The sequence below is a fragment of the Colossoma macropomum genome, unplaced genomic scaffold, assembly GCF_904425465.1.
Source record: "Colossoma macropomum unplaced genomic scaffold, Colossoma_macropomum, whole genome shotgun sequence".
In the NCBI taxonomy this organism is placed as follows: Eukaryota; Metazoa; Chordata; class Actinopteri; order Characiformes; family Serrasalmidae; genus Colossoma; species Colossoma macropomum.
In genome coordinates, this window is record NW_023494797.1 from 1,216,250 (window position 1) to 1,242,543 (window position 26,294).

The following is a 26,294-nucleotide window of genomic DNA, read 5'->3' on the forward strand; positions in this document are numbered from 1 at the left end:
AAATTGCAAGTTAGTATTCTAATAAAGTTAGAATGTTAATTCGAATATTTCTAGGGATGCACCGATATGGGAATAGTGGGTCGATGCCAATAACTGATATTTTTGATGTACATATCTGCTGATGCAATACTTGTAATCGAGCTTGTTTAGCATTACAGAGAAATATAACATTGATTTCTATAAGCAAACAACTAGAGTAAAATGAAAGAAATGCAGACATTTTAGCAAAGTAGCCCACTGTCAGTTAAACCGCCTGTTACAATAAAGATGTCATCAAAGACCGGTTTGAAATATCATCAAATTCAAACTATTCAAATTCAAACAAATTCAAATCTATCTGATACTGCTGATACTGATAGGATTCCTACATCACCATGCATCCTTAAATATTTCCCATTTGTGTTTAAAATCACCCTGGATGTCGGTATATAAGAGCAAAAATTACCGCTTAAATAGTATTTCCTAATAAGGCAACAGATTACATCACATTATGTTCCAACAAGCATTATTTGTTAATGTAATGTTGTCATTACATAAAGAATGCTGATCTACTGCATGTTCCATTACAAAGTGAGTGCAGGACAGTACATGAAATGTGGAACAATAATTGTGCTCATAGTTTTTACATTTCATAAACATGGGACTGAATACTGTGATGCACATTGTGTATAGAGAAAATGTTTTTGACACATCACCAACTCTTATTTCCCACTTTGTACAACACTCTGCCTCCCCCCACATCTCTTGAGAAATGCATCTCAATATTAAAGTGTTATCTGCACTGGATTGTGTGTTTTACTCTGAGGTAGTGCGTGTGTGTCAGGCCTAATGAAACACTTGTAAAAACCATGACCTGATGCTTTCAGCTTTGAACACACACACAGAGACAGGCAATAGAAACACAATCCCAGAGGAAAGGTAGTAAGAACAGCACTCATTTGCTTATTCATCTCTCATCTCACACAAATCCAAGATCTCATACTTGTGGTTCTAATTCATAACCATGAGTAAAGCAAGTGATGTATCTCTGTCATCTGACAAGTCTTAAGACTGGAAGGAAGCAAAAGAGAGAAAGAGGCTCCTAATCTCTAAATCAATCACTTCCGCTCTTCAGCACTTCCAGATCATCTATGAGTCATATTTCTGCGGTCTATAAAGTTAATATTCACTCAGCCTGTAGTGAAACACAAACACATTAAAATGCAGATTACGTGCACTGAATAGCAGTGTGTGTGTGTGTGTGTGTGTGTATATATATATATATATATATATATATATATATGTTTACGTGCTTCAAGGGCATGCATTCTGGCTGCTCCAAGTCCTGCAGGAGATAAGAGCCTCCAGAACTGAGCAGATGGAGTCTACAGTACAGCGCACACACCCGCACACACACGCACACACACATGCACACACACGCACACACAGGTTCTCTTAAGTAGTTGTAGGTGAATGGTGCACAGTGCCTCTCAGGGTTATTATGAGCTGGAGCTGAACACCTAAATCATTTAACAGTTTGGCAAACAGCCCAAAGTTTCAGTTATTTTCTATGCACCAAATGCATTAAACCCATTTGGAGGGAAATCAGCCCTCGATGAAAAAGCTGAATCAGTCAGACCAGCTCTACTTAATTCCCTTAGTGCCATCTGAATACATACTTCTAAATCAGAAATAAGACTAAAAGAGAAATCTAACATTCAAGGCATTATCATGTTCAAGGTCACAATTTGCTTAAATCTGAAAACTGTACCTCACAACTCAAGATTAACTAACATTTAAACAACCATTTCTATATTACAATGTTATTATTAATTAAGTTAAATCCAGTTAAATCATTTATTATTAAATTAAATATTATGCTAAAATATAACACAATATTTAAATTCTTCAATATTTAAATATTCAAAATCATTGAAATAAATAAATATTATTTTAAAGTGTCTTTAATATTTATTTAATGCTAGTGCCTTGTGCCAAACCCAAAAACACTGGAGGCTGATGTCACAAACGTCATGAACTAAACCATACTTTCAAGATGTTAGCAGGGCATCCCCCAGGGAACATGGTCAATAAATAGTGAAGGGGCATTCATATGCAGGAATGGAGCCACAGGGCAATGCTAATGCATTTGACCACCTAAAAACGGTACATTGAAAAGACATCAACTGAGATATCGATACTTGCTTTCTTCACATAGTCATAAAATGTCCCAAGAGTGTAACATTCTCAGAAGGCACCTTGCTGGCTTCTCCATGAATACAGGCATAGAGGTCTTCCACAAAAGGAAATCTGTAGAAACATCATCTCCCGTTATTGTGCCATCTCCATAGATATTGTGGAGCTGGCTAGCAGGACCAGACAGCTGGCTGACATTTACTCATCATTTATTGGCTCCTTAACTTATCAACCTCATTTCATAATCATAGTACAACACTGGATATAATGCATGAGAAAGAAGTAGAGTTCACTTATTTGAAGAAACTCTTTTGGCCAAGCACAGATGCTTAGATTCATGTGATCTTGCTTTGGTCACTGTGACTTGAAGAATGAAAGCAGTTGGTTTCTGTCATCATCTAGTCAGCCTACATTTTCATGTGACATTTGTTGACATGCCACACACATGCTGTTTCTAGGAATGACAGCAGTGGATAGAAGAGCAGAGAACCCTCTGGTTGCACATAATATTGAATAAACACACACACACACACACACATTATATATATATATATAATATAGCTATATATAATATAGCTTTATATGCTGTTTTATATAACAGCAATATAAACCTATATTAGATTTTTGCCATCACCCAAACCTGTTTCAAAGTAAATAAAACGACATGCATATGTGCAGTATATACCTAGGATATGGGGAAAACATAAGCCGTGTGTCCAGTATGAACATCAAAGGAACCAGCAGAAGGTGCAGTGGGACTTGCTGCACACAAGCTGTCTACTAGAGCTGATCTGACATCAGAAAAGCCAGTCAAAAATGAAACTGAGCGTTATATCCAACATGGACAGGCTGATCTCAGAACAGCAGCAAAGACCAACTTCCACAAACAAAGTAAATCCCAGCTTAGGATCCACAAGCTAATTGGATGGCGTCAATCTGCTTCTTGCATAACCAACCACTGATACACTCCAAAAGCACACATATACACACTCGTCATGAGTCACAACCCATCACAAGCTCCTGCCACACAGCCTACTCCTCCTTCAGTAGTCTGAGTAGTCTGAGCAAAGGAAAAGGATTACCCAGATAACTGATGTCAGTCAGTTGGACTAAATGCATTTATGCCAAGATCAGCAGGACTAGGTTACCATGGCAACACATTGGAGTGATGCCTTTTATAGCGCAGCCCAATATGGCTCAATAAGTGATCCCAGCACAGTATGTGGAGAGACACTTCAGCTCTAGAAAAATATGGATCCAAAATAGCAAGCTAGATGCCACCTTCTGAAGACATTAAAGGATTGGTGGATATTAGGGCTATAAAAATGAACTAAAACAATAAAAAAAAAGACAACATGATTTTTTTTTTCTACGCGTTGTTTACGATAAATGTTCACACGTGCATTAATTCCACCATATTTCAGGACACTCTATACACATGGACAATATGGCTTCTATTTTTTGTCCTATCATGAGAAGAAATAGTTTGAGCCACAGACAGGACTTTAAAGAATGGCAGATAAAGCAAGACACCAAAAGTCACAGCATGCAATGCACAATACGCCAAAGCAGAGGCAGCATTTTTACAGCAGCATGATGATGCAGAAACAAACAAAAGTGAGCAAGCACTTGTAACTAACTAGCCTGGTGGCCTATGTCAGACCTGTAAACATAATTATAATACTGGCTGGAATGGACAGAAAGCAGAATGTATCATGGAAGAGAGTAACACTTCAGTGATGTTAAGTGTGGCAAAATGAATGCCATACTAGGGTAGCAATTCAATAATGAAATGAAGGCTCTAGAATAATACCATCCTGTCGTCACAGCGAAGATCAAAATAGTTCACAGGACAATGTTAAAGCTGTTTTCTGTAACAGTTTTATATAAACAGTGACAAAATTGGGAAACATATATGATTTAGCATGTGCTAAAATTGAGAGAACAGGGAAGTGGTAAGTTGAAAATAAAAACAGCCAACAAATGATTAATAAAGTAATATAAATAGAAATTAATAATCAAAAACTTTTATTTCTTGTATTTAAATCATTCTTTTGAGTCAGCAACAAAATTTAACATAAAACAAAAACAGTTATATATTTCAAATATTATTTTCTTCTGCAATCGTTTCTATTTATTTCTCATTGAATCAGGAACATAATCAATAGATTAGTTGACTAATAAAAAATTATAGATTTACCAATTATAAAAGTGACTGTTACATCCAGCTCTAGAGGGTATAAGCTTCCATCATTTGTTAGCTACTTCAGCCTTGTAGCTTCGGTGCAAAACTACAGAAACAAACTTAACACCATATCCTGATCAACTGACAAATTTTTTGATAAGTGGAAACTATAAGTGGAAACATAAATTTGATTTGTTGCAAAACAACCGTTTTAAAGATTCCTGAACAGCCTTACTGCTGTGTAATTAGAAATCTGCCTTCCACATACATGTTATTCAGTACCACATACATGTTACTCATGGACATGCAAGGTTTTTAAAGGAATAGATCACTTAAGGGAGGGTCTCTAGGCATTCCCTGCAAGATGGTCGGTCACTGTGTCATATAGGCCTAATGTCAGTTAATCATAAAGACGGTTGTATAAAGATAAAAAAACACAAACATTTGTGCTACTGACTCATCAAACAAGTAGACCTATGAATGTCCCCGGCTAGACAGGGAAACTCCAGTGGAAGCTTGTGACTGGGGTTTTCTCCAATGCTAAAACGTAAGTGGGTGATTTTTCTTCTTGACAAACCACTAATTCCCAAGCAGCTCAGCCATGAAGGCAGTGTTTTCTATTTTTTGGCTTTAATTTCTGGAAGGCTTCTACCATCTGTAGCCTGGTGTCTGCAAATGTACCACTGGCCATGGATGGCATACTTCTTGTTGACAGCCAGTCACGAGAGTCTGCCAGGTCACATATGCATATTAAGTTGTTCTAAAAGATAGTCATCATCTTACATGATTTAGAGCAGGGGTCAGCAAATTGATTTGACATGGGGCCAAATTCTTGAAGAGGCCACCTCCGCAAACACACACGCGGACACACAAACATTTCCTAGTCAAATTCAATCTACTATTCATTTGGGTGCGGATCATCATACCAGACCAGATCATTTAAATTAATTTTTTTTCAGGTGAAAATCCACAGTGGCTGTACGCAAACACGTAAACCTTTGCTGATCAGCCTGGAAGTAAGCCTGCTGTTCTGCATACAGAGAGGGGACTGCCCCTTAGACTGTCGCAATTAAACCAGGCCGTCATTACTCCCCACTTTCAGTTTCTATTTCTCTGGGAGTTCAAATGCAGTAGTCTGCCGTCCTCAGCCTGCGTGCTGACGTTCAACAGTAAAGAGCCTGTTTGGTTTATCTTAACCTTCACCTCCACGTTATTCACCACCACCACTACAATAGCAATAGGCCCACTATGGAAGCAATAATAGATGGTTCACACAGACTCTTTAACAGAAGAGAATTTGTAGCCCACTTTCTGGCTCACGCCTACAGCTCTTGTATAAATGCTTGCTTTACCTCCACCCCAGCCGCTTAAACGAGGGCTATGCGCCTAACTGCAGCCTGTGGGGGGACTTCATTTAGACCAAAGTATTCATCAGGTCTAATCCACGTTTCTGTGCAGCACAGAGCATCAAAATCATGATCAGTTATAATTTCATTTACAACGACGGCCTTAGATGTAAGATATTTTATGTTAAGCAGTCGTAGTTTTATACCAAAGGTGCTGTCAACTGCAAATTGGTTTAAATGGTCTGATATTGACCAAATTAGTAGAACAAACTTTTCGAGGAGTTTTGATGTTTTGTTTTATTCGGGGAACAGACACAGCCTCAATTGTGTGGAACCTATGTGGCGTCTCAAGGCAGCTAGCAGACGGTCGGTTTAGCCTGTTTGTCTGCTGTCTGGCCTTGGCCCTGGTTTGTCAGCGACTGACTGTTCTACACTGACGGTTATCTGAGAGACTACGAGCTATGCTACAGGAAATGAGAGCAGCACCCTCCCGAGAAGGGTGGATACTGTCCTGACTCAAAAGACCAGGCTTGCCCTCAAAAGTAGACAAATTATCTACAACGCCCACATTTGATATTTATCTTTATAAGATACCTCCTGTTTGTGTAAATATCAATAGGTGTTGACGGAAGAACTGTGTTCAATGCTTGGAGGATGAATAGGGGCCAAAGACAATTTCTTTATGTTAACCCACATTTTCCCAAGCTTCTAACTATTGTGCCACACAGCAGTGGAAACTGGCTATAACCAATACTGTGCAAAACTCAATAACACAAGACTGAGTAGATAAAAGAACACATTCTACTTCTACAGCAAAGGAAGGATCAAAGAATGTCAGCAAACCTTGAGGAATAGCTCAGGTATCTAGACAAACAATAGCAGAAGAGACAGCTTCCCTTTTAGCACTTTAGTCAGACATATCAGAACAGAATATAGTGCATACTCTTCGTTAACTAGTGTGATTCAGGGAAGAGTTTGGAGAGATGTGGACATTGTAACTGTCTAATTCTCTCTCTCTTTCTCAGGTCATTTCCTAATACTCTCCTGCATATGGTACACACAAAAAAAAACAAAAACACAATAAACCTATGGAACGGCACAAAATATTTCCTGGTATACTTAGTACAGGCTTTGTTTATGTGAACTAGAAAACATAAGCAAAAGCAGCGATCTGACAGGTAGAGAAAATAAACTCAAAACGCAGAGGCTGAAACACTACACTCACAAAGGCAGCAGGGCCAAGAAATTCACAGGGAACAGGAGATGGGGAAGGGAGTGTGTGTGTGTGTGTGTGTGTGTGTGTGTGTGTGTGTGTGTGTGTGTGTGTGTGTGTGCGCGCATGCGTGCGTGCGTGTGTGCGTGTGTGTTGAAGTGAGAGATAATTATTAGAGAAGAAGTGAAATGATTAGTTCTTGTATGAAAAGGTAAAGGTAATGGTCTCCTGTAGATTTGAACGTAGTTTTGAGTGTGGTTTTGCTGCAGTTTTGACCGCATTTATATCTGGTCTTTTCATGTGATTTGTATCTGGATTGTAACAGGATCAGATTTTAACCACGTGCATTTACACTTGATCAAATTCGTCTCCAGTTAGTTAGACTGAAATCTGATTGCTGTATGATGTGTAATATCCAAATCAGCTTATATACAACCAATAGCCTGCATTGTTCCTCGTTTTTCCTGTTCTATTCAAAATGTGGTTAGCACATCAAAAATTACAATTTTGTATGATGTTATTAATCTCCTCCTGGCTTAACATCAATGTTTACAAGAAGATGGCCATTTTAGCCTCTTGTATTAGTCATCACCGTCATTGACCACGTGCGCTAAAACTAAGTATTATAGCAAGACGGTGAATAGCAGCAAGGCAAAGTAAACACTGCAATCAAACTGGTGCATTATTTTACATTAAGCTGCTGAATGCTACTGAATTAAGAAGAAACTCAGGTTAAGAGCTGAACTGAAGTAACAGCGATGCCTTTGTTTAGTGGTGGCATATGGAGGTGGCATCATAGTGCTGGGAGGAGTTTTGGTTGTGAATTGTGTCATAGAGATATATGCATTTACACAAAAACAACACCTGTGACAACTAAGTGATTGTATTTATGCCTCTCACATTTACACCTGCATTTTATCTGAATAATTTCAATCCGCATGAAACCATGTGGTGTAAATGGGTCTTTGGCTCAATTTGCTCTATCTGTGATAGTGCGACATTAGTTTCAGTCACTCCACTCTTTCTTCCTAGGTCTTTATAACAGTATCCAACCACCTCATGGAGCCTGTCAACAGAGAAACCAATCTTCTAATCCGAACACACACACACACACACACACACACACACACACACACACCTCAGTTGCTTTGTGCAACTCAACAATTACATTTGACTGATATGTCCTCTTCCCCTGAGCCTGACCCAAGCTGTTTTCAGATCAGCTGCTTCATGCATCCATTAATGAGATCAACACAACATAAAGACACACACACACACACACACACACACACACAGTTACACATTGAACTCACACATCTATGCTGAGCATGGCAAGCTCCCAGCAGCTGGAGAGAGTGCCAGCAGGCAGAAGGAAGTGGACTCTTGGCCCACAGGAAGGTGATGAACCCTACTGGGAGCTGAACAGAAGACTGAGCATTAAAGCTCCAATCAGCACGTACTGACACTTGATACAAATCAGCTTCCATTTCACAGTGCATGCTGATGCTCAGTTTAATTGTAGACATTCATTCTGTTCAAAATAGACTACCTACAAACTATTTGCATACTGATCGGTAAAGGAAATACAGGCTACAACTTGAATACTTCAAGTACGCTAAAGACACATGGATAATGTGGCCAAGTATTCTAGTACACAGCCAGAAATACTTACATGTCCAATCTAATTAGTAGATTCAGCTACCTTAGGGTGCATTCACTGACACAGGCATTCAACTGAAGTGCACACACAGCTTTTATAAGCATTGCCAATAGAATGGGACACTCTGGAGCAGCCGCATATGAGCCAAAAGGTCACCATGCCCAATGATGAGCATCAGCTAGATGAGCTGGAGTGGCATTTGTGATCCAGAATGACAATGCTGTCGTGGCTGAATACAATCAAAATCTTCATGGCAATGTTCCAACATCTAGCGTCAAAGCTTCCCAGAACAGCAGAGGCTGTTACCGCAGAAATGGGGAGGGGGGCAACCTCCCTATTTCAGAAGAAACATTGGATGAACAGACGTCTACACACCTTTGGACATACACACATGGCTTTTCTTGGTGTTATATTGCATCCCATAATGCAACACAATTTCAGAAAAATCTAACCACTTAAACAACTGCTGGGGGGTCATGTAACCCTGTACAGTACACGGTGCATAATATGACTGTTGCATAAATGGACACGATATTGCTGCTGTCGAAAGAAAACCTTGTATCTCCATTTTTGTCATTTTTCAGTACAATACTTGAAAACGCCTGTTGTCCTTTACATTGTGTGTACATTTCATGATCAATGGACCAAAAAAATGGCCCAAAATAACAGAAAAATTCTGCTTTGCTTACATTAAAAGTAAAGTAGGTTTTCTCCCTCTCCTGTAAAGTTATCATTTTGGAGATATGAGGTTTTCTTCCGACAACAGCGATATGCTACTATGAAGAGTAGTCTACAGTAGACAATACTAATACAGTAAACAGCATAAAGTACACAATGCACCATTATGAACACACTGTTACAAAATGTTTGGTGTCTAAAATTTGCTTTTGTTTCACACTGGAGCTGTAAGGCCAATGCGGCTAACAAGTAATGGGTGCTTATGTACACAAAGTAGCACTGTGTAACTATTATTATGCAATTTTAAATACACTTGCTACTGTGGTTTACATTTTTATTTCTTTACTCAACTATTCCTGTAAAGGTGTACGCTATTCTCCTGCACTGTCCCTCAGCAGCTAGGATGTGTCACACAGGTGTTTGTGGCATTGGAGCAGGCGCAAGGCACGCACACACACACACACACACACAGACACCTTAGGGCACATGAAACATGATGCGGAACAAGTGAACAGTGCTGTGTCTGCTCAGGGCCAGTAAGGGGAATAAACACACACACACCCACACACAGCTGTTCATCTTTTCATCTGCCATTTTCTGTTTTGGAGAAGAGGATGATATGGAAAACAGAGACAGAATAATTCAATTTAAAGATAAATGAGCGTAAGCCGGACAGACAGAGACAGACACAGTGACTGATAACAGATAGAGAACAAAAAGAAAGAACTGGGGAAGAAAGATCCAAAATACAGTGCACAAACAGAAAGAGAGACCGTTGAACTTCCACAAGAGCATTCAGAGTGGTAAGAAAGCAGTCATCATATTTGCATACAGATTTTAACTTCCCAGTCGCTCTTGACGTTCTGGTTGCCATCATATTCTGCCCAGCAGAGACAGAGAAAAAAAAGAGTGTGACTACGTCTGTGTGTGTGGTGTGATTTGCATGACTGTGTCATTTCTAACTGTTTTGGAACCTTTTGAGGTGAATAATGAGTAGTTCTCTGTCTGTCTGTCTGTCTGTCTGTCTGTCTGTCTCACTCACTCACTCACTCACTCACTCACTCACTCACGTGTAGCTTTCCTGCTGATGTGTTGCTATGATACATACACAAGCTCAAGTTCATGTTTGGTGTGAAAACACTCAAAATAAGATATGCATGCGCGCACACACACACACACACACACACACACACACACACACACACACACACACACACACACGTGAATTCAAGAAAGTGAAAAGTCATCACAAAACACGAAACACATTCCACCTGCCAAACGTAAGTAATTTGAGATCGACATCACATGATCATGATTAGATATAAAACAAAACATCTACCTCTGACAAACACACACACACAAACCATGCTAAACCGTACTAACGTGGCCATTAGTGTACAAGTTATTCATTTTCCAGGAAGCCGTTCTGAGGAGATGAGGTAACCCATTTGCATAAGGAAGCGGAAAATCAAAAGAAAAAAGTGAAAAAGCGGGAGTTTCCAAAACCAGAGTTAATGAGGACATTAATTGGATTCCTAGCAACCATGCCAGACCTGATAGACTACCAAAACTGTCACCATCACGCAACAGACAGTTCAAACCTGTCACTTCAACTCTTATCACAAGATCATATGTAACTCACATCTGGAATAATAAAGCTATACAGAAAGGCTGAGATACACGTCATCTACCTTCATTCAGTCAACATCGGAGACAAGTGAAATAGTGCGCAAAAAGTTTACAGCTGCTGAAGTTGCTGCAACGGTTTTAGAAAATAGAGATGAACATAATGAAACATTCTGATATAAAACATATGGTATTTCACGATATATGCGAGTCTTCAAAGGATCTGGAAAAAAATTCACACTATTTCTGTTCATTCTGTTTAACCTAACGCTAAGGGTCTGAAAGGATGAGTTGCTGTCAAGAAGCTGTTACTGAGAAAAGGAAGTAGACACAATAAGTAGAAAACGTGCCAATCATACAAAAAAAAGCTGCTGGTATTCTCAGAACCCGGGACGTCAATATCATTGCATGAGATTTTTTGGAACGTGTGAGGCAGAAAATGCAACAACCAGGCAGATCAATGACAGCTGGACTCTTCTGCACAGTACTGCATGTTTCTAGACATGTTTTCTATATACCTGTGTATCCATTGTATACCTTAATTTATAATCATCTTCAAATCTACAGCATTTCCTCACTCACTTCAGAGATGAAAAAACAGGATGTGCAAGTATTTCTGCAAGAATTGATTTAAACAGAACAGATTTTATTAAAAAAAACAGAACTGAAAAAACAGAACTAATGGAGCACCAACTTTAAAAATGAACAAAGAAAATGTCTTGAGTTTGGCTCCGAAAACCAACAAGTGTTTGTGAGAGGAGTGCGCCAAACGTTCAGGATCCTTCTGCCAAACTTATCCAGGCTAAGTATCATATGAACACACTCAAGTCCTGATGGGTTATCGTGTTTTCCTTTTTGTACACTAAAGCCACCTGTCTACATTTACATCTTGCTTGACATTCCCTCGTTTTGTTTATTGTGAGCATTGTGTTGGAGGACTGGGTATTTCAACTACTAGTCGTGTCCACATAAAGTGAATGGACTGTAGAGTGAACTCAAAGAATATCTAGCCATCCTTTAATCAGTCTCTACCTGTTCATCTATCCATTCATCCACTCATTTCTCCATGACCCACATATTACAGTGAAAGCACTGATCACACACCAGAGCAGATTTCTTACATGTGAATCTGGTCAGTGAAAGAGAATGGTGTTTGGATGAAAAATAATACTCTATATTTAGATTTTATTCTTACATATTTAATATTAAAAAATATAGTAATAAAGTAAAAAATAAAATAACCAGTAGTGTCACATTTTAAAAAGTACTATCAAAAACTATGAGTACAATGTTTTTATTCAACGATACACATACTGCACTACCCTCCCAGCCCTAGCGTTGTTAGTAAGTTGCACAACATGACTATAGTCGTCATTTTTCTTCATTTGAATTTCATTCAAAATATTGTGAATCAAAGTAATCATATACTAATTGCATTGTCACACTCCTATTAATTATGCTCCATTTGTATGAAACATGTAGTAGTTCAGTGTTCGTTAAAGGGACCATTTAAAGGAAAACTGAATTTCACTGAATTTCCCTAATTTTTCCTCAATTTCCCTTATATATGCTACAAAACTTTTTTTTTGAATGCACTGTTTCTGTGATGTCACGAGAACCAACTCCTTTACATACATCCACCTATTCAGCCTACAGCAATTTAGCCCCACCCATTCATACTGAAGTTCTAAGGAGAGTTTCAGCTCTGAGTGCTTTTTGAATGAAGCATAATACAGGGCAGCCAATCATAACAGAGACAATTTATCTTATGTCAGTCTTAAAGACACAGTAACAAAAACAGTCCGTTTAATTCTATGGGATAAAGAGAGGTCAGAAAATGGCCATGTAAAAATGAATGGCCATTTTTGTTACATAAAACCATACTAATGTTTTAGTATTTAGTACTAATTGGATCTCAAGGAAAAAGATGAAATGCAAGAAAAATATAGGACATGGGCCTTACCCTAAGTACTGACAGTATCCACAAAATACTTAGAAAAGCAAATTGGGATGCAATTTATCACTATAATGATAAATGTCGTCATACTGCCCACCCCTGCACCCATCCATTCATCCTCTTCACTCACACCTTCCCTGTCCCAAAACACATGAGTGCATATGCGCTGCCCAGCATCTCATCTCTCACTTCCAGACTCACCTCCTGCCAAACAGTCGCAGGCCAGTGAAGCTCCTGTTGCCGTGGCGACGACCCCCAGAGGGTCTCTCTCCCTCGGCTGGTACTGTGCAGGGCAGGTCAGAGTTGGAGGAGGACGCTGAGGTGGAGGTCAGAGAGGTTGTGACCTCTGACCCCGGCTCCTGCTGAGGCTGCTCATCGGGCGCTTCAGCCATTGCTCAAGCTGCGGCATCCAATCGCGCTTGGTGGTCCACGGGGGTCCTCATGGCACAAATAACAAAGCCAACCAGAGAAAAGTGCGTCCGGCTGCAGAGCTGCACCATGCCGCTTCCCCTCACAAGAAAGCGGTGGGAGGAGAAAGGAAGGGATGGAGGGATGGAGGAAGAAAAGCAGTACTGCACTCCAGCCTCAGTTTTCCATTCCGCCAACAGCAAAGTTAATCCTATAAGAAGACCCAAGCATTCCTGCAAGAGTCCTCCATTCCTTCCCTCACTTTTTTCCTCTCCTTCCCTTTCTCTATGTCTCTATCTCACACTCTCCTTAAACCAAGAACTTGTTGAAGTTCTAACTCAAACGAAGGGTCATAAACCTTTAAGCAGCAGCTTCCTCACCACCCCTCCTTCTCTTCCTCCTCTCTCTCTCGACCTACCCCACTGCTGTGACTTTCTGCTGAAGCGTATCTCCACTATGCTTCTCCCACACACACTTATAGACACACAGACACATGCGCGCACTCTCTCTCTGTCTATCTCTCTCTCTCTCTCTCTCTCTCTCTCACTCACTCACTCACTCACAGCCGGCTCTGCTCAGAGACACTGCACCAGACCAGGAAGTGTCAAACTCACAAGAGAGACACAAATGTAGGACCCCAAATATAGCTGCCCTTACACATGCCTGACTGATATTTTTCTTAATGTTCACCTACTCTTTTCTCTCTGTCGGTTTTAGCACCATCATTATATTTAATACTGCTATTATTATAAACTCTTACTAATTAAATCCATAAGCCTTAGTAGTAGTATCCCACTGACAAATGCACAAGCCATGTAGTTCTCAACTTTTAAAGGTGAGAGAGAGACAGAAAAAGAGCAACATATGCTGTTAGGCTGTTAAACTCTGTCAGTGTGCATGCTTTTGCTGAATAGTCAGGAGAGAATTAGGTGCATGTGGGTGTGAGTGAGTTGCAGTGATGGTTCTCCGTATCTGTACATATAGCAGGTTTTAGATTCGCCTCCCACGCAAGTTACATAAATACGAGTTCTGAACCCACAACGTACTGCAGTGTGTATATATATATATATATATATATATATATATGTTTATACTCAAAATACACAGTACTAAGCTAAATGTTTAAAGCCATTTACCTCAGCAGTAAGTGTGCCTTTGCTCGTAAAAAAAAATTAACAAACAGTAAATACAAATAAAATTAATAATAAAAAAAAATCAAACACTCAAACGACTTTCTTGATTTCAAAAAGAGTAGTTGAAATCTTTTGACCAAGCTTGAAGAACACAGGTTTGGTTCTGGATTTTTCCACGATGCCCCCAGCCATCGGTGGGATTACATAAATTTCATCCCCAGCACACCCGATTTTATGAAGCACTGATGAACCAAACCAGGTACTGGATGGTTGATTACAAATAATATCAGGCTGCCAAGAGGAGAGGTTTGGAAAGGGTTAAACAAACACATTAACACAGATAAAATGATTGCGTACTGTATAAATATTATTTGCATATGTTCTAATATTCGAGTTTTTCTGAGCAAACACATGCTTACTGCCCAGTAAATAGCTTTTTAAGTATAGTTTTCTCAAGTACTTAAGACTGTTGCACAACACTGTGTAATGTGTGTGTGTGTGTGTGTGTGTGTGTGTGTGTGTACGTACCACTCATACATCAGGGTACATTTTGTCAGTGAGAAAAGAGTTGAACAGTATTCTCAACAAAGTAATAATGACACAAAATAAAACCCATCCATTCATCCATCCATCCAACTCTTTGATTCACACACACACACACACACACACCCCATTTCTGCCATAAAACATCATATACTTGAGCTGAATGATTTTCGAATGATTCACCTACGCAACCATCCATCCGTCCATCCACAAGTGTTTACTTGATCACACACGCCAGAGCAGACTTTAGAGAAAAATTACATTCTGATATAAAATAATGACTTATCATATGACGTATGACTAATCAAATTACTTGAAAAAAGGACTGTAACAGTAACTTACATTAAAAGTAAAACTGTCTTTGCCATTGTGGAGATACACAGTTCTGTTCCTACAATGACAAAATAAGCAAAGAAACTGGCCTACCTTTAAGTTCACTGTGTATACATGAGTATATTTCTATATTGTTTGCTGTTGTATCTCCATTTCTATTATTTTTTATTTTTAACATTATTTGGAAAGGTAAACTGCATGAATGATGAATGAACTGGCCCAAAATTACTTGAAATGAACTATTTTTTATGTTCAGTGAATATTCTGTGTTTTTTCTTCTCCTGTAAAGTTAGAGGTATAAGATTCGGCCCCAACAGCGAGAACATGTCTGTGTGCAATGTGCAGAGCTTGTTTATTGTTGCCCATTTTTTGTGTATCTGTTGTTTGCTTATGAGCAGTGGTGTAAATATGTAAACAGAGTCTAGCACACACCGTAATGGAGCCTTTCTCCTTACTCCTGCACACGCTCACTACTCACTTCCTGTACAGGAAGGAAGTGATGTCAGCAGCATTGGAGTTAAACACAATTACGGTTTGACCGCAAACCGCACACTGTTTCCAGCTATTCTTCTGGCAGCTCCGCCATTCTATGTGAGGATGGGCAGCTGTTGTTGACCTACTGTTGACCCACAGAGAGAAGCAGGACTTTGTCCTCTGTCTGCAACGCCATGGAGATATACAAGGCATTAAACAGAGACATACTTTGAAAAAGCTGAGCACCACTATGTATGCACAAGGCTAATTGTTTATTTGTTTATTATTAGGATCTACATTAGCTTATGCTGCATGCCTGCCAGTCTGCTCAGAATGTATGTCACTGATGTAAAAAAACTGTATAACTAAAAGAAACGATAACTTTAAAGCAATGTTCTTAACTTTGATGTACTTTAATGTAACAAGACTTTGGTATTCAGGAATTGTGGTACAAAGAATATTCTATTCTGTCATGATAGCAATGCAAATATGAAATATATTACATACATAGAGAGAGAGAGAGAGAGAGACAGAGAGAGAGAAAAAGTAGCAAGACACACACTGGCACATAGGTCATAAGAAGAATCGTTTGAGCAGTGGCTCCCCCTTGTGGTCAACAAACTACAGTTTTATGGTTTGTGTATAGTATATTTGTATGACCTGCAAAAAATACAACGTAAATACAATTTACATTATGCAGATAAATAACAACTTAAACTGTATTTATTACTTGTGTTACAGGAGGTCTTTATTATGCATGGTCCACAGCAAAAGCCAGCAAGTGTCCACAAAGAAAACACTGTTCTCCAGGTGAGGGAAACTTCACACTATAGCTGAACAGGGCAAAGCAATCAGCCACTTTTGCAGAAGTGGAAACATTTGAACTGAAGTAGCATGTCAAGAAGCGCTTACACCCCCACAAACACCTACCAACACCCACAAACACAGGCTAAAACAGCTGACAAACTTGTCACTTCAGATGTTTTTTATTGACTGACTTTTTATGTTTAGATATACATGTGGTTACTGTATGGTGGGGATAGATCATTAGTCTACACGCATATGTAGGTAATGTTGTGTAAGTGTAATACACAGTTGTTCAGACAGCAAACTTTAGGCCCAGGTTATAGGGACGACAACTTGTACAGTGTCAGATCATGAGAAAGCAATGGAAAGTGTTTCCAACACTGCACACCACAGCACACACACACGATCACAGAGATATCAGCTGCTGGTCACTGATGGTTTCCATGTGTGGGAGGTTTAGTACAGTCTAATCAGCCTGCATCTTGCACTCCGACCGCTTCTGACACACCGAAACTGATCTATACACTCGTAAACTCTCGCATAGTATTGCACAACTGCATATGATTACAGACTATGTCATATATGCATTCAGCTAATCATCCCACACAGAACCCAATTCATCTCTCTCAAAGCCCTGACTGTCTTCTGACACAAAAGTCCCACAGAACTTTGCTTTTTTTCTTTGTATGTCCCACAGAAGAACAGACTGCCTTCAAGTTCTCCTTCATCTTTCTCGATCCACTCATAACCATTGTCCGCTCAGTAATTAAATCTATGCACACACAAAGGCCAGAAATGCACGCACACACCCACCCATACACACACACACACACACACACATACACACACACACACACACAGGAGATAAAGCAGCATGTCCTACCTGGGGGCCTGTGGAGGTGGGGTGGGGGGCACCACCCATTTCCCTTTGGAGCCCCGCATTATAACCCACTCCTCCTTCTGCTCGCCTGCGCACACGTCTGCATCCCTATGTGCTTGCACTCAGACACCCGACCCTCACTCACAGACGAGTGCACACACTTTCAGAACGATCTTATTCTGTACACCCCCCCCCCGAAACTTCCTGTTTCAAAACTTCCGAGAGACAGTAAGAGAGAGAGAGAGACAGACAGACAAAAAGACAGAGTAAGAAACAGACAGTCAGAGAGACAGAAAGTGTGAGTAACAGAGGGTCAGAGAGAGAGAAAAGAGAGACAAAGGGAGACATACAGAGTAAGAAATAGACAGACAGGGAGAGAGAGGGAAGGAGACGGTGGGGACTCGGTACTTATTTCTGTTCGTGCCAAAACAAACGGCTTCAAATTCAAATACAAGCTGGCCAGGGCCCCTGCAAAGATGCTATTTTTAGACCTCATAGAAGAGAACTCCCAACACACACACACACCAGATCTGGCAGATTTGTATGACCTGTCTGCTGTGCCTCAAATCTCTCAAGTTTTGCTGAAGTGTATTCGTCAAAAAATACTGCAGCTGAGGGAAGCCAACGCTGTTAAATCTGTCTGTCAGCATAGAGAAAGAGGACAAGCGTTAGAGTACAGTTCTCTAAAAAGATCACACGCGCACACACACACACACACACACACACACACACGCACAAACACGCACAAACACACACAAACACGCACAAACACGCACACACATACACACTTCAGCCGGAAAGTAGCTGAGCTCCTATTTCTGACAGGAAAAATTCGGAGGTGCCTTTTGCCTAGTTCAGAACCTTTTGACCAATGTTTCCAACACTACGTAAATGCTGAGTAATGCTGTGTTAAAAAAGTAAAAGTCAGAAATTAAATATTATAGAACAAAGACTAAATGAATAAAAAAGGGGAGAAAATAGGAAAATTCTCTATTTTACATGTTCTATCAAAAACACCACAACACTTATGGGGAAATCAGGCCCTGCAGTTCAATCAGTAAAAACACCTGCAAAACTTTTTCTATCCACTAGAGGGTGATTCAACTCTTTTTTTTTTCCATCATGTCTCTCTCTTAACAGTTGATATTTACCCTCATGTATACATTTCTCAAAGGAATAATTATCATCCTTCCAGTAAACATTATGCAGCACTTCAGAGCAACTCCAAAACTCCACAACCCATGCAAGGTGAAACAACTGCCAAAATACATGGGGAAAAATACTGTGCCCTAAGAATCAGTAAACAATGCAATAAAAATGAATCTGCAGGACAAATAACACAAAATGAAGGAAGAATATCCATTGTTTACAAACAGGGCTCAATTAGAGGGAGGGTGGCAGGGGGATGGCATCTGCCTGGCTTGTAAAACTGCCATCCTCTTTGAATTAATGTGGCACTAAGATAAGCATTATTGATATATCAGGTCCATCCGTCATTGTGATTTACACACCAAGTTGCCTTGACTATACAAAACAAATGTAGGCAAACTAATAAAAAAACAACACCAACAAAAAGACATGTTTTTTCCGTTTATTTTCATAGTATGTTGCAGTTGATAAGCCAAAATAGGTCATAATATTATGATATTTATACAAAAAGCCTGATTATTATTATCTAGGCAATCTAACCATAAGGCAAATCTAAAAAAATATTTTCCTGTGATATTTTTGACAGTATTTAAAACAGTCTTTAACCCTCTTCACCCCCTTTTTAACCCACTATCCCTCTTGGAATTTTTTTTTACAATTTCACCACTGCTTACAAATAAATGTTAGATTCTGTGAAGTAAAGTAACATGTAAATCTATGATTAAGTTTATATAATGTTGCGGCTTTAGTACATAATCAAGCTGGAGGTCCATGCTTAAATGAACCAGGTCAAGTCAAAGTCAAAGTCAAAATTTATTTATATAGTGCTTTTTACAACAGGCATTGTCACAAAGCAGCTTCAAAGAAAAACTCAGGTCCAAGCCCCCATGAGCAAGCCAATGGCGACAGTGGCAAGGAAAAACTCTCAAAGAGCAAGAGGAAGAAACCCTGAGAGGAACCAAGACTCAAAAGGGGAACCCACCCTCCTCTGGTCGACACCGGATAGCAAACAACGTTAGTATAAAATATCAGAATACAGAAAAAGGGGAAAAACAGGTGAAGCAATGGTTATAATGATCAGAAAAATTACTACTTAGCATAAGGGGATACCCGACCACGGCTTTGAATTTATGTACAGGAATGCCAAAGGGGAATTCCAGCTATTTTTTACAATTCTGCATAATTAACTCCATAACACATAATCTGAGTCATTCAGAGTCCGCTCTGGAGTAACTTACTCAGTCATAATCCTCCACAGCGGTATTGATAGGAACCCGACATCTAAAGAATTTACTGCCTCTAAAAGCTACCTCACAGAAAGTTATTACACAAATTGGTTGCAAATACGCTGCCTGATGCCTGAGACATTGTTTTCCTATAATTTAATGAAAAAGGTTTTAGGCCTAAACATCCTTTTATATATCTTAATGGCAGAGAGGTACATGCAAGGCAAAATAGGCCCCAGAGAAAACTTTTTTTTTTCCCAGATTTACCATCTTATCAGCAGTAAAGCTGTAAAATTGTATTACATACAAAAACCCAGAGACATATATAGGTATACTGATCACTTGGGTAGTAAAGAAAAGGACTACATGAAGAAAACAAAGGAAAAGAAAATAAACAAATGGATTCTTGACCAAATCAAGCCTCTCACTAGAAGCTCAAATGACCAAACTGACTCTCTCTTATTTTGTATATATAATGGGAAGAACCAAGTTGATGAAGATAATTATATTTAGAACAGTGCACAGAAAAAGAGGAAGAGGATGGACAGCAACAAGATGGATGGAAACAATGGATGGAATCAAGAACAAGCCGTTAAGAAGCTTAAAGACCCAAACAGAAAACAGGATATTCTGCTGAGTCAGAATCAATGGCACTTAATTGTAGCAATAAAATGTTTGTGTTGTAGACGTTGTGATAAATCTGAGGCAGTTTGTTTCTCTACAAAGCATCAATTTACATTAGACTGATCTGAATGACTTTGTTTGCATCTCAACAGCTGAATTATACAGAAATTTTAAAAGAAATTAAAGAATTCTCTTTTAAAGAGACCGAAGAACCCACATGAACACTGAGATAGAGATGGTGACTTTAGTGTTTGCAGAAGTGGCCTTTATTTATGGCCCTGCAGTAATTACTAGCAGATAAACAGCTGCCTATTGCTGTTCTGGGAAAGCCACACTCACCTGGATGGAAAAAAGAGGAATTGTTTAAAATATAAATCAGAATCAAACGTACACAATTTCCCCCTTAACCCAAATGTAGTTGACTGGCCAAAATAAATTTGGTGTTTGAGATTTGCTTCTTTGGTTTTGCAGAGCCACCTTAAATTTACTTAATTAATTTTACTTTAATTAACATAGCATCCACCTCAACTTTCCGCTGTATTTTGAGTTTGTGGTAGATATATCCGGTTTGGGAACAGATATGACATTCATTACTGTTTTGGAAAACTTGCTAATTTGTTAAGTTGTTGTTTAATGCCCCATTAAATGTCTCTTAAGCATTTCTGGGACGCAAGAACGGAAATGCTCTATGAATGTGGCTTCATAATCACTACTTTAAAAGCCCAGTTGTTATTGTTAAAAATGGGCACATAAAATCCAAACAGATGAAAAACTTCTAGTTAAACACAACAGGTTGCTGCTAACAGACTCTCTTTAACTGGTTTACTCTCTGTAAATGGATATGTATTTGCCCTTGTTAGAGAAGGCTGAGCAAGTTAGCAAACACCTAGATGGCTAATAGTCTATTGTTCCAATACTAAAAGTCTTTATTCAAACTGGAGCGGACATCAAAATCCAACAATTGTTGAGCTAACCCGCTAACTTGTCCCTAACATAAGAGGAGCATGATCGGGATAAATGAATTCAGTGTATAGCAAAAACAAAAGAATTGGTTTTGCCGTTCCGTTCTTTCAGACATGTAAGTATGCCCTGTGAATAACTTTCCAAGGCCTAATAAATGGCCAAAGTGTTTTGCCAACATCTCCTCTCTATATGTAAAACAGTAATCAGTATCCTCACCAAACACAAGGCCGATGTGGGTTTTCCCACCTACACAGCTTTCACAATGATCTCCTTTTCTCTGTTGAAGTCGGACATGAACATGATGCACTCAAGCTGTTGTGTTTAGTTCTGCTTCAGTGCCGTAGCAGGCTGCGAGCTGTGGACTGAGGCGGCTGTCAATCATGCACACTCATCATAATATTAGAAAATTAGAACCAGATAGTTCTCAGATAGGTCTGATATGTGATTTTTAAGCCCAGTTTTATTATACTTCTGTCTTGTTTTTTTCATTCAAACTGAATGATATTAACACTCAACTTTAGTATCACACAAACATTAATATTTTACAGTGTGTTCCCTGGCACTTTAAGATACAAAACCCTCATCCTGGGGCTGTACCTAAAAGGAACACCATAAAGAACTAAAACAATGGAGATTTATTGTACCTCTGTGTTTGACTGCAGCACCCTGTGCAGCGCTTTGCTTTGAAACTAGATGTGGTTCATAAAAGAGTATTTGTTTTTCTTCTGATGCCCCATCATACTTGATCACTCCCTGATCAGGCTGTTATCAGCATTGAGGCCAGGCTGTCCATTTGTAAGGGTTTGGTGATTTAGTTGCCATCCTCTGGACGAGTCTGCTGTATTGGCTGTCTTACACTGTAGGAGCGTGCTGTGTTAAGCATGTATCTCTGAAAGGGTTCCCCAGCCATTTCGGCCTATAAACTCCATTGCGAGGGACAGAGGCCAGTGTTACTGTGGCATTCATCTCCATAGTGACTACTTATCAGACCCAGGCATGGATCAACTGGCTCAAGGGGAGCAAGCATGCTATTGGCCGGTTCAGGCTTGTTTGCAACATTGTCATGACAACATGGTGTGAGGAGTGGGGTAGGGAAGAGCGGACAGCCTGAAGACCTGAACTGAGGGTGAAGTGCATGAAGAACAGACTCCAACTGTGCAGGGAAGAAGAAGTAGAATTAAAGGGCCACAGAACCTCAAGGGCCAGGGGTTTACGGGTAATAAAGGACACTGCTTAAATTAGATGTTTTGTGTGTGTGTGTGTGTGTGTGTGTACAAGTGTGAAGCATGAGAGACTACTGATTTTAGAGCACTGGTCCATATATATGGGCATTTTGATCAGGGAATCTGATCAAAACTGAATCAAAAATTGCATTAAAAACACATGATTAAATTAAATTAAACAGTTAATATTTCAAATAAAAAACAAATTATGGAATCCAAAATCAAATTGGAATCAAATTATGGAAGCTTTGCCATAATAAGTTTACACAGTATTTTACATACAGTGTCCTAAAGAACCTGAAGGCTATCTTTAGCACAGCTAGAACACATTTGTAAAGTTAGCTATACTATACTATAGCTGTAACAGTTGATCAGCAGCTGCCTAAGGTAAACTGCAAAGTAAAAGTAACATACTGTTACGTAGATCTGTCACAAGATTTACATAATAGCCTGATCACAATTATTTAAGATGACTGCAATTGAAGGGTTTTGTTACAAAACGTATTACATGATGTATGTCGTTGAGATTTTATTAGAGAAATAAAAATGTGTTTGCCATTAACATTAGCTGTTATTCTTTTCAAAGAACTTGCTTCATTCAAAACTGTTACAAATGGATATTTAGCATTTTGGAATTAAACACTTCAATTATTTTTCCACAGTTGTTAGCTTTCACAATTACATGTTTACATCAAAATCATATGTTTACATCAAACTTGGTGATTTTTTCATTTGTTGGGTTGTGGCCAATGTATGTAAGTAAAAGAAAGCAGAGAACACATTTACTGAGACTCTTGTGAACGGTGCTATAACACATTTAGAGGGCAGCGATGTGCAATACTTGTTTATTGGAGCTCAAGCTGTGAAAGCTGTCTGTTATTAAGTGAACAGCTAAGAAGCAAAATATATAATCAGGCAATTTATTCACTTTAGTCTTGCACTTCAGTTGTATGTTATGCAAGATACTGATCTTTTTTGTTTTGCTACCAAACTCTGCAGAGTCAGGGAGCAGCACATACATTGTATATATATATACACAAACACATATTAGGGGTGGGAATCTTTAGGCACCTCACGATTCGATTACGATTCAGAGGGCAGCGATGCGATTATAAAACGATTATCGATGCATCTTTTTTTTCTATATAGCATTTATATTTTCTCACTGCGTGAGCTCAAGTTTATTTGTCATTTGCACAACATGTCAGGACATTTATGCATTGAAATACTTCAGCCTCGTAAAACAGTCAAACATTTTACAAGAAACTGACCTACAGGTAATCACTCTACAGAAAGTAAATATGTAAAAATAAAAATTCAAGAAAAAACAACTGAAATATATTAAATATACACAAAAAAATATACACAAAATATACACAGAATATAGAGACAATATACATTTTAAAGTGACTGAGTGACTCTGTGTTGTTATTTAAAGTGACTTGATACTTTTAAAGCGAAGTATTTGTAATGATCCATAATGAATTTACTTCCAATATCTTTTTTAATAAAACAAATGGAAGTGATGTGGCAAGTGAACTAAAAGGCTCTCATTCAGTGCTCTTGTTTGGAGAACGAGAAGCTGCTGCTACTCATCTGCGATAAAATGCACAGTTACGGTGAAAAAGATCCAGTGGCAGTGGATGTCCACGCAGCACGTTACAGCTATTCTACCCATTTTCTTTAGTGATTTTATAACTTCGGTTTTGGTCTCGTTGTAGAGACGGCGGGTATCGCTGTGTCAGTAAAATATCTTTGAGACGGGACGAAAGCCCTGTTTTGCAACGACTGAGAACCGGCGTGCAGACTGCAGGTCACCTAGCAATGATGCGTGATTCGCATTTACAAGCAGCGCAGTTGGTTTCCTGGTACGTTAAATCTGCAGCGACAGACGGTCAAACACTAAAAAGTGGCGAAGCTGAAGTCAGTTTCTCTTTCAAATTCTCCTGTTCCACTTTAAATGGTGCCGCACTTACGTTCGGCGCCTCAGTAAGCATTTAAGGTGGAACGGGAAACTTCGAACAAGAACCTGGAGAATAAGAAGCGACTTCAGCCTCGTAAAACAGTCGAACATTTTACAAGAAACTGACCTACTTCTGAGGAAAAGTTTTCTGGTGGAGATGGGAGGAAAGCGGCTATAGCTGAGCTAAAGCTTAAAGCAGAGCAAAGTAAGTCTGCGCTCTCGTTTATATTGTTTAGCCTATACTAGGACATTATCACATACCGAGACATACTGGACATTAAATGTTGTGGCTCCCAAGGTGGTTTGATTTTTGTTGAAAGGATAAAATGGCTCTTCTTATCATTTGTGTTATGACTGACCTAACCTGGCTTTTAATGCAGAGGGAGCTGGTCAGATTTCTCGCTCTCCCACTTGTGTTTTTGTTATGTGCCACCACAGACTGTCCGGGCGCTGCACTTCCGCACTTCCAAGTTCCGCCTTATGCGTTCCGTCTTATGCGTTCCGTCAACATTACGTTATAAATTAAATATTTAGAAAATCGATTTTTGACATTTGTGAATCGATTCAGAATCGTTCACGTCCGCATCGTGATGCATCTCAGAATCGATTTTTTCCCGCACCTCTAATATATATATATATATATATATAGATAGATAGATATTTGTAATTGTCTTATAATTGTATTGTGTATAATACATATAGTATAATGTTTTACTCATATAGTTATATATTTAAAAGATATATTTATGGATGTTACTGCACATTTGCTACTATTTACACTTCTGGTAGATGCTAACTGCATTTTTGTTGCCTTGTACTTGTACTGAGCAATGACAATAAAGTTGAATCCATCCATCCATCCATCCATCCACTGATCCCCAGTCTTGGGAATTGAACCTGTGACCTTCCATTTGCTGGTTCATAAAATTTCATGATTTCATGACAGGCACAATTACGCCAGCCGCAATGCAGAACAGGGCTGGGTATTAAAATAAATTGGTGTATATATTAGTGTATGTCTTAGAAAATCCTCAGAAAACAGACCAGCGTTTCTGATTTCAGACAAAACGGCTTCAAGTCTCAGGACAAGCACTGTCATGTTTTAGTTTTTGTACAATCAAGCTAAGCAGCTACAGACACCAAGTTCATGGACATCAAAGTTTGTGTGACATTCACAATTCCGTACTTTCTTACTAATTACAGTTTTTGGCCAAATTAGAGAGAAAGCACAATATACTATCACCATGACTTTTTTTGAACCGTGCTATAATGGTCTTTGGTCAAAGTTTAAACTACAACACTTACATCATCACTGGGTTTGCTCCACATCTGCTTAAGAGTTAGGAACTGTCTCACTATTATTATTATTATTATTTTTATAGGGACTACTATTATTATTAGTAGTAGCAGTAGTAATAGTAGTAGTAGTACTGCTATACCAAAACTGGTTCTTCTATTGTTACAATGTCAAATTTATAACAATAAAAGAATTTTTGGTGTTATATGAAACCCTTTTCAAAAAGGTTCTATATAGAACTACCAACAGCACATTCTCCATCAAGCAGAAGAACATTTTCATGATGCAAAGAACCCTTTAAATCGTACAAAGGGTTTTTGAGTGTTCATGGTTCTATATAGAACCATTTTTATTACTAAAGAACCATTGAAGAAGCATCTTTTTAGAGTGTAGTCGTAGTAGTAGTAACATTAGCAGATGTATAACCGCAA

At 39.0% G+C, this 26,294-nt stretch overlaps 1 protein-coding gene across 4 annotated transcripts in view; it reads right to left on the minus strand.

The window, feature by feature from the left end:
* Positions 1–26,294, minus strand: part of dgkza (diacylglycerol kinase, zeta a) — a 194,775-nt gene that overhangs the window by 140,573 nt on the left and 27,908 nt on the right. Inside the window, exon 1 of one of the 4 annotated variants that reach the window (XM_036583984.1) lies at positions 13,042–14,252. The exons of 2 other annotated variants lie outside the window; for them this stretch is intronic. In XM_036583984.1, coding sequence (XP_036439877.1) covers positions 13,042–13,232 — 191 coding nt within the window. In that variant the 5' untranslated portion in view covers positions 13,233–14,252. Of the gene's footprint in view, positions 1–13,041; positions 14,253–26,294 lie in introns of those variants that run through there. One more of the 4 variants, XM_036583986.1, reaches the window with a different exon arrangement.